General features: G+C 34.1%; 1 protein-coding gene across 3 annotated transcripts in view; it reads left to right on the top strand.

Moving 5' to 3' along the window:
- Positions 1–16,365, top strand: part of MACROD2 (mono-ADP ribosylhydrolase 2) — a 2,209,416-nt gene that overhangs the window by 1,438,700 nt on the left and 754,351 nt on the right. For all 3 annotated transcript variants that reach the window (XM_051975902.1, XM_051975903.1, XM_051975901.1), the window contains exon 7: positions 3,366–3,396. In XM_051975902.1, coding sequence (XP_051831862.1) covers positions 3,366–3,396 — 31 coding nt within the window. The remainder of the gene's footprint in view (positions 1–3,365; positions 3,397–16,365) is intronic.

Genomic DNA, 16,365 nt, shown 5'->3' with positions numbered 1-16,365 from the left:
TTCCTTCCTCCTTTCCTTCCTTTCTTCTTTTCCTCCTTACTTTCATCATTTCCCTTTCATATCTTTGATATTGAGACCTACAGAATGACAAATCCTGGTTTCCTAAACCATGCTAATTAGTGATTGTTTTATTTAGAGGATAAAATATTTAGTTTAGTTCTCCATGGGCTGACTTGTTATGTTTATTGATTGTTTCATGTACCTTAGTCTTGTCTCTCCAATAAAATTTGAAATACTTTAAGGGTAGAAATACTGTCATTTTATTTTCTGTGTACTCCATGATAATTGTCATGAGTTGTATTGAATCTGTCAAGAATGTTTCTCAGATCCTTCTTAGCATCTATGAATCTCGTGTCTGAAGTTCCAAATGAGTGCCACTAGATGTTGACTCTTCTTACTTAGATATTTAGATAGCAAAGGCTTTGCAAAGATCTCTTTGGGAACAAATGCTTGAAATCCCTTTCAATGGAGTAACTTTTACTTCCTTTTTAAGTGAAATAAATATACTCCTAAGTCATTATTATGAATATTAAAAGATTTTGAGTCATAGGACCAGATTTAAAAATGAAAAAAAGATTTAGAAATCATCCAGTCCTTCATTCTCAATGCACAGGAAAAGAAATAGAGGCTCAGAAAAATTAAATGACTTACTCAAAGTAATGCAGGTATATTAAGTAACAGAGCTAAGACATAAATCTAACTCCTCTTACTCCCAAAATAGCACTTTTTCTTTGACTCTGTCTTCTCGGGGAGAAGAGGGGGGAATATATATATATGTACACAGAGAGAGTGTCTCAATTTAAAGCAAAGCTAGAAAGAAAAAATTACTTTTCTAATATTTTGATGTGCCCCCTTAACTTTTTCATAATCATACTAGACTTTTGCTAGTTTGTTTTTAGTTTATGCGTGCACTAGAATTGATAGTATCATGTTTTCTAACAACTCTGAAGGGAAGAAAGGAAGAAGGAGAAGGGATAACCATGTAAATAGCATCTCTACTATGTGCCAGGCACTGGGCTAAGTGCATTTTACAAATATTATCTGATTTGATCTTCACATCAACCCAGAGAGAAAGATGCTGGTACCATTCCCATTTTACAGTCAAGGAAACTGAGGCAAAGAGAGATCGAGTGAATTGCTAGGTTTATACAGCTATTAACTTCTGTCACTCACAGGAAAGTGAGTGATTGACTTAAGATCACAAATTGAGGAAGAGGGACAAGAACATCTTGACTTCTGGCTGCATAATCTTTTAAATTAAATATATATGTGTGTGTGTGTGTGTGTGTGTGTGTGTGTGTGTGTGTGTATTTCATTTAACAAACATTTATTTTCTTTCCTTCCCACTTCTACTTAAAAACATTTCTTTCCCCATCCTCATATTACCAATTTGCTATGTGTCTTAATTCAGAGTCCCTAGCTTCCACTTATTCTTTCCTTAATCCTGGAAGGTTCTTGTAGCTGTTAACAACTCACTCCAAACTTTAAGCTGTTTCTCCAAGGACCTTTCTCATTGCTTCAGACTTCCTTCTATGCTATAGGGACTAGCTTGTCTAATCAATTTACTTAACTGTTTTTCTTAGTTTTATCTCTCTAACAGCTGTTCTTGTCAAAGTAGGAGTCAGACCTTCTCTCTGTGTCTATCTTTTATCTGATTAGAAAGGCTTCTAACTTCAAGACAAATTTTCTGTGATGCTCTAGCCACCATTACCATGTTTTGTCCAGTTGAGAACATGATGATCTAATAATGATAATAATTAATTCTTAATTTTAAAGATTGTGAAATACACCTTTGAAACTCAAAACGATGACCCTATAAAGTAGTTAGATACTAGAAATATTATTATCCTGTATTTGTTGAGCCTCACAGAAATTAAATGACTTGCTTGTCAAACTGCTATTATTATTAATTCCATGGTGAGCCTTCTCCCTTCCTTCCTCCCTTCTTCCTTCCTTCCTGCCTGCCTGCCTTCATATTCAAAACAAAGCATTCATAGTTTATTTATTTTATTTTTAATAGCTTTTCATTTTTTCAAATACATGAGAAGATAATTTTCAATATCCACCTTTGCAAAACCTTATGTTCCAAATTTATCTCCCTTTCTCCTCTCCCCTCCACTAGATAACAAGTAATCCAATATAGATTAAACATATGCAATTCTTCTAAACATATTTCCATATTCATCATGTTGCTCAAGAAAAATTAGACCAAAAGAGGGGAAAAAAATTACTATGCTTTAATCTACATTCAGTCTGCATAGTTCTTTCTTTGAATGCAGATGTCTTTTACTTTCTTTTTTCTTTTTGAGTTGTAATTGCTATTTTTAATTAGTTAGAACTAACCCTAAACAAAATTTTAAGTTATAAAGTAAACAATTTGTCTTTGATGTTCTTTTTGTTCCTGGTAAATTTATTTATTTTTAATGCACATTACTTTATGAATAATGTTGGGAGAGAAAAATCAGAGCAAAAGGGAAAAATTATGGGAGAGATAAAAAAACAACAACAGAAAAAAGGAAGTGAACATAGTATGTGTTGATTTACATTGTCTCCTTAGTTCTTTTTTTAGATTCAAATGGCATTTTCTGTCCAAAATTGGGATTGATTTAGAGTGGATGGCTCTTTCTATCATAAGTCTATTGGAGTTGCCTTGAATCACCTCATTGTTGAAAAGAGTCAACTCCATCACAGTTGATCATGCCATGTTGATTTTTCTTACTGCTATACTATACTTATCAAAGGTAGGAGTGAGAATCTGGCCCCCAAATCTAATGTCTAAATTTTCCTCACATCTATTGCTCTTTTTCCTCCTCCTTCCCCTCTGGAGAGACCCTAAAAAGAGCAGGACAACTCTGCTTTCATCCTTTTGCCATGATACTATAATCTCTCTCTTAGGGGAGTCTTAATTATAGGGATTATCCTTTTAGCTTCCTAACATTGGAAAGGGAATATATTGCTTTTATTTCTGTGAACTCATTAAGTAGTGAAAGTATCTCATGATCAGATTCTGCATTGGTGTGTTATTCATATTTCACATTAAGATTATAGCTAACAAGTTGTTAATTATATACTATTGATTAACAGCTGTGAATTTTTTCTTATGTATACTTTAGTGACTTCCAAAGTTCTTTTCTGATTAGAGTGGATCAATGTTAATTAAAATGTCCAGTTTATAATCACCTCAAATCTAGTCTATTTGAATACATTATCTCCTGTTATCAAGTAATAGTAACAGCAATAATAATAATAACAAGCTTTCCTAATTTGCCTCTACACTTCAGGTACTATGTTAAGATTTCTTAAATATATGACTTTGTCCAAAGTTGTATTCTTTTGACATTCACTTTTTTCCCCTTTCTCCACAGGCATTCCCCTGCATCTCTACAGGAATTTATGGTAAGTGCAATTTATTCTAAATAATACTCTCTGTCCTTTATAACTAAAGGTAAAGGTTATCTTTAATAAAAAATGGTATTTTGCTGGTTGTACTTAAGAAATCTTTTAAATTCTGCTCAGGTCTCATTCTAGAAACCCTAGAGACTATATGCATTATTGCATGTCTTTGTGGAATTGGGCTATATTGATTATTATTTAAAATGATTAGATCATTAACTTGGACTTTTTTGTAATACCAGGCTTTTTGTTGTAATGGGATTGCATCATGTTGTTTCCCCCTCAAAAAAACCCCTCAAAACCCCCCAAAACAAAAACAACTGAATCAGTTTATAGATGCTATAAATTTGAAATGTCTTTACTATAGTTTTTTTTTTTTTTGAGGGGGAAGTTATGAGGATAAAATAACAAAAAGAATTAAGCTACACATATAATTATTATTTCTTCATTACTCCCACTCCCACCCCTTTTCTTCTCTACTAAGTAACATAAATTCCTTAAGGACAAGAACTGTTTCTTTCTTTCTTTTTTTTTTTTAATTGCATTCAAAATAAATTCTTATTGATCAGTTGATTCTAGGACAATGGATCTCCTTTAACCTTAGCTTAGTGGATAAGTTTTAAAATTGATCAAAGTTCAGAAAGCTTATATTTTGTATGATAAATGTCAGAAGCAAGATTTAAATCTAGACTTTTCCAACTCCAATTTTAGCATTCTATCCATCACCACATATTGCTGAATGTATGTAGGCAGACTTGCACCATATTTTGGGGCATATATCTATATGTGTTTATATATTTACATATATATACATATGTGTATGTATATTTACATAAATACCCATATGCAAAAGGAGCACACATGCATATATCTAAGTTGCAGTTTATAAAAGAAACTTGCACAGAATTGTTAATGGCTCCATAAGATTTTAATAAACAAAACATATTTTTATCTTGCAGCTGATGGATTGTTTTGAATAGCAAGTACTTCATTTACTGTTAGAATAAAAATGTTGCTACAATCCCTTGTTTTCACTCACTTAAAATTCTCTAAAATTTATCTACCTGCATTGTATGTTTCTCTAGTTTCTCTCAGACCATTAATAGTAATTTTTTGGTGATTTTTAAGGTAAATTTTGATGTCTTCAGTTCTATGAAGGGGATTTTTTTTTAATGGATTTTTGGTTTTAAAAGAAGTGGTTCATGACCTTTTGACTTTACACATGGAGAATCTTAAGGGAAGAATAAAATATGTATGAGTCTAGAAAAAAAACTTTGAGCTTATTAGAAGTCAAAGTTGAAATCAGTTCATATCTTACTGGCTGTCCAATTTAATAGATTTTTTTTTTTATTTGATCTGGTACCTTGTTTTTGATAGTTCCAGAGAGAAATGAATTGAAAATGTAGACTTGAATGAAACTGAGAGAAAACTATCTATGACTGAAAGAAACATTTTTCAGTGTAAGGTGCTAGTACTCTTTTCTTTTACTTTTTGCTCACTCTCTTTACCTTCTGCCCTGAAAGTCAGAATCCACTGCAAGGGAGGCCAAAATTTCCTTTTATACAGTTGTGGCTAAGATTTCCATTCTAAATGTCTTATATGCTGAATGGCATTATTGCTTATACAAAACAAAGCATCATGGTTCTGTAATTATAGTTCTATGATAGAAAAGCTAAATTTAGATAATTAAACTGGATATGAATTCAGCTTTATCTTCTCTAGAAAAGCATGCTAAGGTAATGGGGACGGACATAGAACAGAAACTTTGTTCTTTTTTTCAATTTTTTTGGATACAGATTTGTCACTGGAAAATATATTATGTCAATATAAAGATCATAAACAAAATTAAGAACATTAATAGCTTAATAGCTCCTAATTCCTGGTATTATGCTAGATACTAGGGATCTCTATCCTAAAGGCACTTTTAATCAGGGACGATATCATGTGTATATAAAAATATATGCAGCCTATAGACAAAATGTGAAAGGTAGGCCTGACTCAGACTTACCCCTTTTTAGTTAAGATTTGATATTATAGCAGAATCAGGCACTTATAAATCAATAATCAGTTAACAAAAGGAGCTTTGCTTAGATAGAAACTAGGCTATCAGACTACATGTTAACTGTTTTTTCCTTCTACCCTGAGGTGACCAGGAAATCAAATTAATATTGCTGGAGGCTATAATAAGGAAGTTGCTTCAAGAAATATGCAATTTGAGTCTTAGTAGCCAGGGTCAATCAAATTCCATGAAAAGATTTATTGATTTTCAAGGGAAAACTAGCTCAATTCAGGGTAAGGGTAAACCCTGACATAGAATAGTGTTATCACTCTATGTAAACATAAAGAAATTTCACTGGAACAAGAGGCAATAGAAAAGAGTGATTTAGGAATCTGTACTTGAGCTGATGAGGCAACTAAATAGATGGCCCAGTGGATAAAGCCCTGCGCCTGGAGTCATTAAAATCAGAGTTTAAATCCAATTATCAGACCTTTACTAACTATATGATTTTAAACAAGACATGTGATCTCTGTTTTTCTTAATCCACTGAAGAAAAAAATGACCAACTACTTCAGTATCTTTGCCAAGAAAACTCCATGTTCTATACTGGCTATGGGATTATGAAGAGTCAAACATTACTGAACAACAAACAGCAATACTTGAGCTGAGCTTTGAAGAAAGCTGGAGAGTCCATGAGGTGAAGAAGAGTAAGGAGTTCTTTTTTAGACATGAGAGTCAGTTGGTATAAGAAGAGCACAATCAGAGAAGATGGAGAACCTCTGTGAGGAATAATGAGGGGGCCAATTCAATCTCAATGAAAAATTCATAAAAGAGAATGATGTATAATGAATTTAGAAAGTTAAACTGTAGCTAAGTTGTGAAAAGCTATAAATGTCAAGCAAAGGGATCTATTCCTCTTGAGCAGGGAAATGACCTGGTTATATCTCTGCTTTAAGGATAGTAATTTGGCAATTTTGTTTAATACAACTTGTTCAGAAGAAGGACTAGAGATAAGAACATCAATTATGGGAAGACTTCCGTGGTCCAGAAGAAAATTGATGAGATGCTGAATTATGATGTTGATCATGTAGGGGAGAAAAGAGGACGTTTATAAGAGATGTTCATGTAGAACTGATGAGACTTCAACTGATTGGCTCTATGGAGTAAAGAAGAATGAAAATTCAAGAATGCATCTTACATTGAAAACTTGGAGGTCTGTTTAAATAGGGAAGTTTATGCATGCGAATTTTGTCAAATTTCTACCTTATTATCTCTGAATAGCAAAATGTGATACTTAAAAAGTTTGACATAGAATATGTCCAAAGTAATGAAATAGAAAACCAGGGGAACAAGTTGCAGAGTAAGAAAAAGAACACGATTAATTGAGGTTAATAGAGAATCAGAAAACGATAATGGCCAGGATTTATGCTGTGTTTTAAATTTTGAAAAATACTTTACAAATATTATCTCATTTGATCCTCAAAGCCATTATACTGTAAGACAGGTGCTATTATTATTCCTATTATTCTACAGATAAGCAAGATAAGATATGCAGGGGCTAAATGACTTGTCCAGAGTCACACCCCAAATAAATTTTCCAGACTAAATTTGAATTCAGGTCTTCCTGATCCTAAATCCAATGCTTTTGGAGAAAAAGAACTAATATGAGTAAAATTCCTAAAAAAAAAAAAAACAAAAACAAAAAAAAACCAAACAAACAAAAAACAAAACCTTTTTTTCTCAATGTAACATATATTTTCAGGTTTCTAGTTTAGGAATATAATGACCTTAGGAGAATTTGACTTTGTAAGTCTGATGACAACTATTAAAAAGGATGTAAAGTGTTAAATGGATAGGGCAGTGGAACAGTGAATTCAGAATTAGATGACCTACATTTAATAAGACAAAGAAGTGATCCTAATGCCAAGCCTTCTACAATTTCCAGTATTGTTAAGCTATGGTTATTGTCCTCTAGTTCTGCTGAAACTCAAAAAGCCTAGTCTGCTGTGAAGACTGCTGAGGATAGAAAAGGATTTAGGATGTATTGTCCAAACCCTATCTGAAAAAGAATTCTCTCAAATAAGGGACATTTAAAGCTTTTAAAGTTCTCAAAATGCTTTGCACATTTTTTTCATTTGTGCCTTATACAAACTTGGTGAAATGAGTACTTCAAGTTTTATTTTGCTAATTTAGGGTCGAGTGACTTATCCATGGTCAGTCATATAGCTTGTTATTTAGTAGTGGTGAGATTTGAACCCAGGGTTTCCTGCCTCCAAGTCTAGCACCTTTTTTCCACTATGTCAAATTACCTTCTTGAGAAGTACTCATCTAGAGTTTTGCTGAAGACCTCTAGTGAGGAAGGATCAGGATGTGCTAGAGCCAGCTCTCCACTGATCACAGAGAACCAATTGATCAACATTCAGTGTGAGCATTTAAACCTTGAAAATCATCAGGTGTTAGAGATCAAAACTTTAATGATCATTTTGTTGATTGTCCACAGTTAAAAAAGTGATGGAGAAAATGTTAATAATGCAAATTAATCATAAACATCATCTGTCTTATGTACAGTTTTTTTTTTCCTCCAGAAAGTGAATTGCTAAACATTTACCAGTGTACCATACATAGAGAAGAAGATACACATATATGTCTGTGTGTGTATACATACATACATATATATGCATGTACATGTGTTTATAATATGTGTGTGTTTATGTATGTATGTCCTACTGTTGAGTTGGGAAGGGACCCCAAAAGGTTGGGGGTCATTGACTGGTGTTATGAGGTTTCTCAAAAGAATTTGTAGACTTGAATATTTCCAAGTCAAGAGGGAAAAGTTTATTGTAATTGTAATGTCAATTGAAGAAGTCTAACTTCCAAGAGAATTTAGCAAAGGAACAGAAGCAAGGAGACACATTTATCTAGTTCTTCGTGTTATAGATATGGTAATTTTACAGTCCAGAGGACTCTGGAATATGTTCTCTGGAATATGGTTATCACTGACCAACAGACAGTAATGTTTGTTGACAGACAAATTGTTAAAACAATGGTATTCTTAGGTTGCGAATGGGGGGTCCTCAGGATCAGAGATTCATTCCACAGCCTGAGGATTTTAGAATCACTGACAGATTATTAGAACAGAAGTCCCCTAAGATCAGGGGACCTTAAAATTATTGCTATCTTCCCTAGAAGCTATATTATGTCACTACTACTTCATGAAATACCACATTTCATCTTGATATGAATCATGTTAGGAAGCTTTCCCTCATGGCAAACCTATATTTTGCCTTTCAAACTTCTACCTTTTATTCCTTGTTTTGTCCTCCAAGCCTAAGCAGAACAAATTAGTTCTCTCTTTCATAAGGCAGTCCTTCAAATATTTAAAGTCCTTGAAATTTTTCTCCTTAAAAAAATCTTTGATTGATCCTATAGGTTAAATATTTCTAGGTCTTTCAATTGATCCTCAGGTCTTTCACCAGCCTTTGATTGAAGGACTGAAGGTGGAACATTGAACTCCCTGCAAAATTTTTCTTTCTAGAAAGCAGAATCTAAACTTATCCATTTATTCCACTCCCCCTCTGTGTCACTTCTTGATTTCACTTCCACAGAACAAGTAGTACCACCAAGTGCTTCTCATCCCAAATCTCCAAGTTTTTCTATTAGCTTAGAAACTCCTTGATAGCAGGGTCTGTCTCTTTCTTATTTCTATCCCTAGCATTTAGCATAGATCCTTCTACATAGTAGGCACTTAATAAATGTTTATTGAATTGAATACTGGTTGCTCACTTCTGAATATTTTCTAGTTATTATATATTAATTTCATCACATATGGAACTGAATCTGAAAACAATATTCTACATTTGTCCTGAATAGGAAAAAATATAGAGGTTTCAACTTCCCATTAGCTATTTTTAAAATTACATCTTTTCAGTCTAAGAGTTATTCTTCTTGACAGAGAAAATAGAAACAAATTGGCACCAATTAGCATGATTTCACATTTCCCCACAGTAGGCTTATCTTCTCTTTGTTCCTCTTTTCCTTGATACTAATAAAAACAATACAAAACAAAAAAATCTACTGTTATTGTTTATTGACTAATTCATTCAATTCTTTTCTCAACTTGTTATATTGATGAGAAAGATACCCCAAAAAGATTAAGGTTCCCCCTGGTTGGTATTATGGGTTTGGCAAAAGAATTCACACACTCAGGCTCCAAGTTAAGGAGAAAAGATTTATTACTCTGCTTGACAGCAGGCTGCAGTTCCAAAGCAGTTTAACAAAGGGGCAGAAGCCAGAAGAAACGGGCTAATTCCAAGGGAATCTAGCGGAGTCAGAATCAAGGAGATAATTTTATGGGAAAGAGAAACAAAGATTAGGTTGCTATGCTAATATTATGGTTTAGAGGTACTATTGATGAATGGATGGTAGGGGTGGGGGTAGTTCCCATCATGGAGTTCTACAACTTACTGACCAACAGAAGCAGTGTTGAATTAGTGTTATTGGTCAGCATTGTTTGTGACACTCCCAAGACTGGCTAGCCTTTGGGTTTTCTCAGTTCTTGCCACTTTCTCATCCCTCGTCAATTTCATAGTTCTTTATAAATTATTCTTTTTTTGTAATAGCTTTTTATTTTCAAAATAAATGCTGATAGTTTTCAATATTCACCCTTGGAAAACCTTGTTCCAAATTTTTCTCTCTCCCCCACCCTCTCGCTGAGATAGCCAGTAATCCAATATAAGTTAAACATGTGCAATTCTTCTATACACATTTCTGTATTTATCATGCTGCACAAGAAAAATTGGATCCAAAAAAAAAAAAGATGACAAAAAACAAAGAAAAGCAAACAACAACAAAAAAGTAGAAAATACTTTGTTCTGATCTACACTCAGTTCCCATAGTTCTCTCTTTGCAGATGTCTCTTTTACAAGTATATTGGAATTGGCCTGAATCAACTCATTGTATAATACTATTCTTACTGAATTATTCTATGCTTTTACATTAATAATTGATTACCTGTTCTTGTTTTAATCTTATTTGTATTTTGTTTTTATTCAAATGTTGCAGTTATATTTATCTTTTCATGACCTCATTTGAGATTTTCTTGGCAAACAGAGTGGTTTTCTATTTCCTTCTCCAGCGCATTCTACAGATGAGGAAACTGAGGCACGGTTAAGTGATTCACACTGTTAGTGTCTGAGGCTACTTTTTGAACTCAGGTCTTTTTGATCCTAGGCTTTGTATTTTATTCACTGTACCACTTAGCTGCTTCTTCCTTGATTATGTGTTTTTAAAAAAATCTAATTTTGTCTGGGTTCCTTTTGCATCTACATCTATCTCTTTAGCTCATTCTGTCTTTTACTTTTCATTCGGTTTCTTTTGAAAATTATTAGAATTTCATTCTTTAGAACATCCCAATTCTTTTGATTTATCTGTCTATCTATCTATATATACCTATATACATACATATGTATACTCTCACTGATTGCTAAGTTCTTGCCTATGACCACAATTTCATGGAGCATCCAGGCTATCCATACTCACTTTTCTAGCAGCCCTGATCCTAAGCTGCTAACGATTCATATTTCTCCACAGCCATGTCATCAGCCTTCTCACCATCAAGATGATTTTGCCTCTGTGCCACCTCTTCTAATTAGTGAAGTATCCAGGTCTCCCATGCTCACTTATCTCTTGGCTTTGCAGCTGACTTTTCCACCTTGATTCCACAAAATTATGATTCTTCTCTCTTTCTACCTCCCTTTTATGTATTATGTTATTCTATTAGAAGAAATCCTTGAGGATAGGGACAGATTTTATTTCTTTGGCCAATATGTATTCCTAGTCTTTAGCCCAATGCCTGCCACATAATAAGTCCTATAAAGTTATCTTTCTGTTTATCTATCTACCTATCTCTCAAAAAGAGAATCCTCCATACCATTTCTCTGAATCTTTTCAAATCTGCTTTCTCAATATCTAGTTTATATACTAGAGCATATATTTGACATATAGTAGTTTAACTGTGTTCAGTAGACATAATATATTGATTTAATGGTCTCAAGGAAGTCACTTCAATCCAGTAACCTGATTTTTCTCTATGCAAAAAGAAAATTAATTACATTTTCTTAAAAAAACTTCATCAGTCTATCCAGTCTATAAAACTTTTCCTACCAATTCCAAATACTTTAAATCATAACTCTAGTTTCTAATTACAGCAAATCTACTAGTATATGAAGGGAGCTAGTGTTTTGCTTCATTTTTGTTCCCAAATTATAATTTCTTTGGTAATTAGTCTTTTTTATATTGTTCATTTCCTATACTTTGAGTTTTTCTATGCATCATTATATAGCTGAAGAATTTTGCCCTGGGGTGGCCAGTGTTTGATAAATAATACCTTTTAGTATTCTGTAAATCTATAAAGCCTTCTGGAAACTGTGGGGATGAAATACATCAGATTTTTAAAAGAGAATTTATACCATAAACATGTCCCTTCAAAAGAAACTTTTGTATTTGCCTTTACTCTTCTAGGCCCTTATTATATCATGCTTAGATTGTTATTGTAATCTCTTAATTTAATTATCTAACTTTATTTTTTTTCCTCCTTCATTTGAGATTGTCTCTGTGTAAGTCATCATACTGTCATATCTTTTTCATTGGTCCCCTTTTCAAAAAGTGAGGAAACTACTGATATGTGAATTTCATCATTTACAAATGTTTTTCTTAAAGTAACTCTGTCAGATAAACAATGCAAGTATTATTATCTTCATTTGGCAAATAAGAAATTTTCTTAAATAAGAAAATTAGATGCTTAGGAAAATGCCTATAAGAATCAGGATTTGTATCTTGATATATCCTAATTTTAAGCATGTTTCTCTTTCCATTATTGCACATTATCCTTATACTTTAAAATAACTAGTCCTTTATATATATTATCTCATCTGTTCCTCACAAGTAACCTGTGAAAATAGATGTTAAATACACTCATTTTACAGAAGAAAAAAGTGAGGCTTTCAGAGGTGCCGAGTTTGCATACGCTAATAAATGGGAGGGAGGATCTGAAAATATATTTTATTATTAATTTAAACAGCGAAAAGAAATCATTTCCATATATACAACAGAATAGAAAAAGATGATTGTATATGAATCCATGATTCTCCATTTCATGCTGTTTGCATTTTCTATAAGCATATTATAAAGTTCTATTACTTTCAAAATTATTGTGCTAATCTATGCTTCCTCTAGTATTTCCACCTTTTTTCATGTTAAAAAAAATTTGTATATGACCTTCTTTTTGCTATCTCTATTGCTACCCAGCCCCATCAAAACCAAAGAAAATATATATTTTTTTTTGGTGAGGCAATTGGGGTTAAGTGACTTGCTCAGGGTAACAGAGTTAAGAAGAAAACTTCGCTTTAACAAGTAATAATGGTCAAGCCAAACAAATCTACACAGTGCCTATATCCAAAAAAAAGGTCTTTTTTTTTTTTCTGAACTCTGAGTTCTTTGCCTTTCTATCAGGAAGAGGAGAGATCATACTTCATCCATCATTTTCTTCTGTAGACATAATTGGTCATTGATTAGATCAGAGTTCTAAAGACTTTTAGTGCTTATTTGTGATGTAATCATTACATAGATAAATTTTCTTGTTCAACTCACTTCACTCTGCATCAGATCATACTTTCTAAGATTCTATGACATCATTTTAATAATTTTTTTAATATGGTAGCTTTCCATTATATTCATATTTTACAATTTCTTAAATCAGTCCCTAGGTTAATGAACATTCTCTTTAAGTTGGTAGAAGGCAGAATACCAACCTAGATCTCTGCTGACTCTTAGGAATTCTGAAAAACTATTGACACTTAAAATATGACAATTTCCATAGCTGTTTTTGCATTTCCCCAGCTAGATTATAAATCCCTTGAAGACAGGGAGTCTTTATGTCCTCTGTGCTTAAATACATTAAGCTTTCTGTATCAAATAGTGAATATTTGATGTTGATGATTGTTCTGATTGTTATAGATTGCTGCCAGATCAAAACTGCTAATGATTTATTTGATTGACTGATTCTGAAATCTAGGCCAAAAAGCCAGACTTATTTTTCTGTTTCTGCCCCCAATATGTTCCAGATTATATACTATTAATTTCTCAGATGACTATTCTCTCCCCGGATTGTGCCTTTTGTGTAATGAGAAGATAGGGCATATTGGAATAGATCCTGATTTTGGGAAAGGAAAAGGGAATAGCAGAAGACGAGATGGTAGATAGCATCATGGAACCAATAAATATGAGTTTGGACAGAATTTAAGAGATGGTAGAGGATAAAATGGTCTGGCATGCTATAATTCATGAGGTCATGAAGAGTCAGATATGACTGAGTGCCCTACCCGAACAACAGCAATGTCCTTTGCAACCTTGATTTTCAACACCATTTCTGCTAGACCAAAATATAAAGCAAGTTATCAATCTCAGTGTTATAGCTGATGAAGAATCTCATGATAAAGATTTGTTAGAGTACAGTAGAAAGAGCTATTTTTTGAGTTGAATGAGTTAGGTTTGAACCCCAGATCTGATACTTCTTTCCTCTGTCTTCTTGGGCAAATCACTTTGACCACTAATTTTTCATCTATAAAAGGAAGGAATTTTAATGTCCTTTCCAGTTATGATGCTGTGATAAGTTAATTTCAACGATGAAGCAATCCCATGGAATAGAAACACATCTTTTCGAAATTTCCACTAACAACCCAACACCTTATGAATATGACATCCAAATTGGTATAATAGATGGTTGCAATAGGAGTTATTCATGCCCATCCCCCCCCACTTTTGCCTGCTTTATTTAGGACATTATTTAGGACAATTTTGCCAAAATATTCCATCACTATATTGGGAAGCAGAACCCACTATATGCCTTTTTGAGCCTTGATGGTATAGTATCCACATCTCTGACTCTTTTAGATTTAAGAGATGCTACATAGGTCTGTGCTCCCAGCTTCTTTGAAGTTCAACATGAACAAGAACCAGATTTCCTCTTTCCAACTGCCAGTGTTTGGATGGCTGCTCTAGCATGATGCTTCCATGATGGTTCAGTTCTTCCTGAGACCACCTGCTTATATTCAAGATGAAAAAAGACTTTGGATAAAAGTATGAAAGTAAAGCTTATGGTACTTCAGGGAAACTAGATCCAGATGAGGTTTCTAAAGGTGCGGAAATCACCAGATACCCATTAAAAATTTGAATCAACTTCTATAGTTGTCTTAAAATGGACAGATTTGTACTTCCCTAATGGACATTTCAGATATGGTACATGCCTTCTGCCCTTGGACATATGTGTGTTAATACATTTAACCAGAAGACTAGACATGATACATGCCAATGGAATTTTTACTGAGAAGTGAAAAGCAAAATAATTGTAGTCCATTTTATGAGAGCTGATATAGTTAATAGAAACTAAGTCCAGAAGGAAACATAGTTCCCAAGAGTAAGGGAAAGTGGGGAAAAATAACCTTGTCTGTACAAAATCTTGAATTCAACTTCCCAGGTAATATGTTTTGTTTGAAGCACAGAAGGAATTTGAGACACTGATTTGTTGGCTGAAAATCTGAAGGAAAATTTAAATGTAGCCTTGCTGTAGGAATTTATATATTTATTCATTATTTTTCTGTTATCAGTATATAAGGATCAGAACATATTTCCTTCAAATCACCCTGGCTTCTTTTTCTTTCTATCCAAACCTGCGAGACTACAGTCTCCTAATTGAATCTCTCATTTGCATTTCAATCCCTCTCTTCAGTTCTAAGTAAAAATAGAGAGAAAGAGAGGAAAAAAGGGACAGAGACAGAGACAGAGAGACAGACACACACATACACACACACACACACAAAGACAGAGAGCAACAAAGTCAGATAGGGGCAGAGAAACAGACAGAAACAGAGAGAGACAAAAAGACCTACACACACACACACACACAGAGACAGACACAGAGACATACAGGGATTCAGAGACAGACAGAGACAGATACAGGGAAACAGACACATAGAGAGAGAAAGAGAGAGAGAGAGAGAGAGAGAGAGAGAGAGAGAGAGAGAGAGAGAGAGAGAGAGAGACAAAGAGACATTCACATAGAGAAACAGACACAGACACAGAGACACACAGAGAGATTCAGAGACAGACAGACAGACAGACACAGAGACACACAGAGAGATTCAGAGACAGACAGAGATAGATACAGAGACAGAGAGAGACAAAGAGACATACACACACACATACACACAGACAGAGACAGACACAGAGACACACAGAGAGATTCAGAGACAGAGAGACAGATACAGAGAAATAGACACAGAGACAGAGAGAGACAAAGAGACATACACACACACATACACACACACACACACACACAGAGACAGACACAGAGACATACAGGGATTCAGAGACAGACAGAGACAGATACAGGAAACAGACACATAGAGAGAGAAAGAGAGAGAGAGAGAGAGAGAGAGAGAGAGAGAGAGAGAGAGAGAGAGAGAGAGAGAGACAAAGAGACATTCACATAGAGAAACAGACACAGACACAGAGACACACAGAGAGATTCAGAGACAGACAGACAGACAGACACAGAGACACACAGAGAGATTCAGAGACAGACAGAGATAGATACAGAGACAGAGAGAGACAAAGAGACATACACACACACATACACACAGACAGAGACAGACACAGAGACACACAGAGAGATTCAGAGACAGAGAGACAGATACAGAGAAATAGACACAGAGACAGAGAGAGACAAAGAGACATACACACACACATACACACACACACACACACACAGAGACAGACACAGAGACATACAGGGATTCAGAGACAGACAGAGACAGATACAGGAAACAGACACATAGAGAGAGAAAGAGAGAGAGAGAGAGAGAGAGAGAGAGAGAGAGAGAGAGAGAGAGAGAGAGAGAGACAAAGAGACATTCACA

Source organism: Antechinus flavipes, chromosome 2 (assembly GCF_016432865.1).
Source record: "Antechinus flavipes isolate AdamAnt ecotype Samford, QLD, Australia chromosome 2, AdamAnt_v2, whole genome shotgun sequence".
NCBI classification, from domain to species: domain Eukaryota; kingdom Metazoa; phylum Chordata; class Mammalia; order Dasyuromorphia; family Dasyuridae; genus Antechinus; species Antechinus flavipes.
The sequence above is the reverse complement of the archived record's forward strand: the minus strand, read 5'-3'. Positions and strand labels throughout refer to the sequence as shown.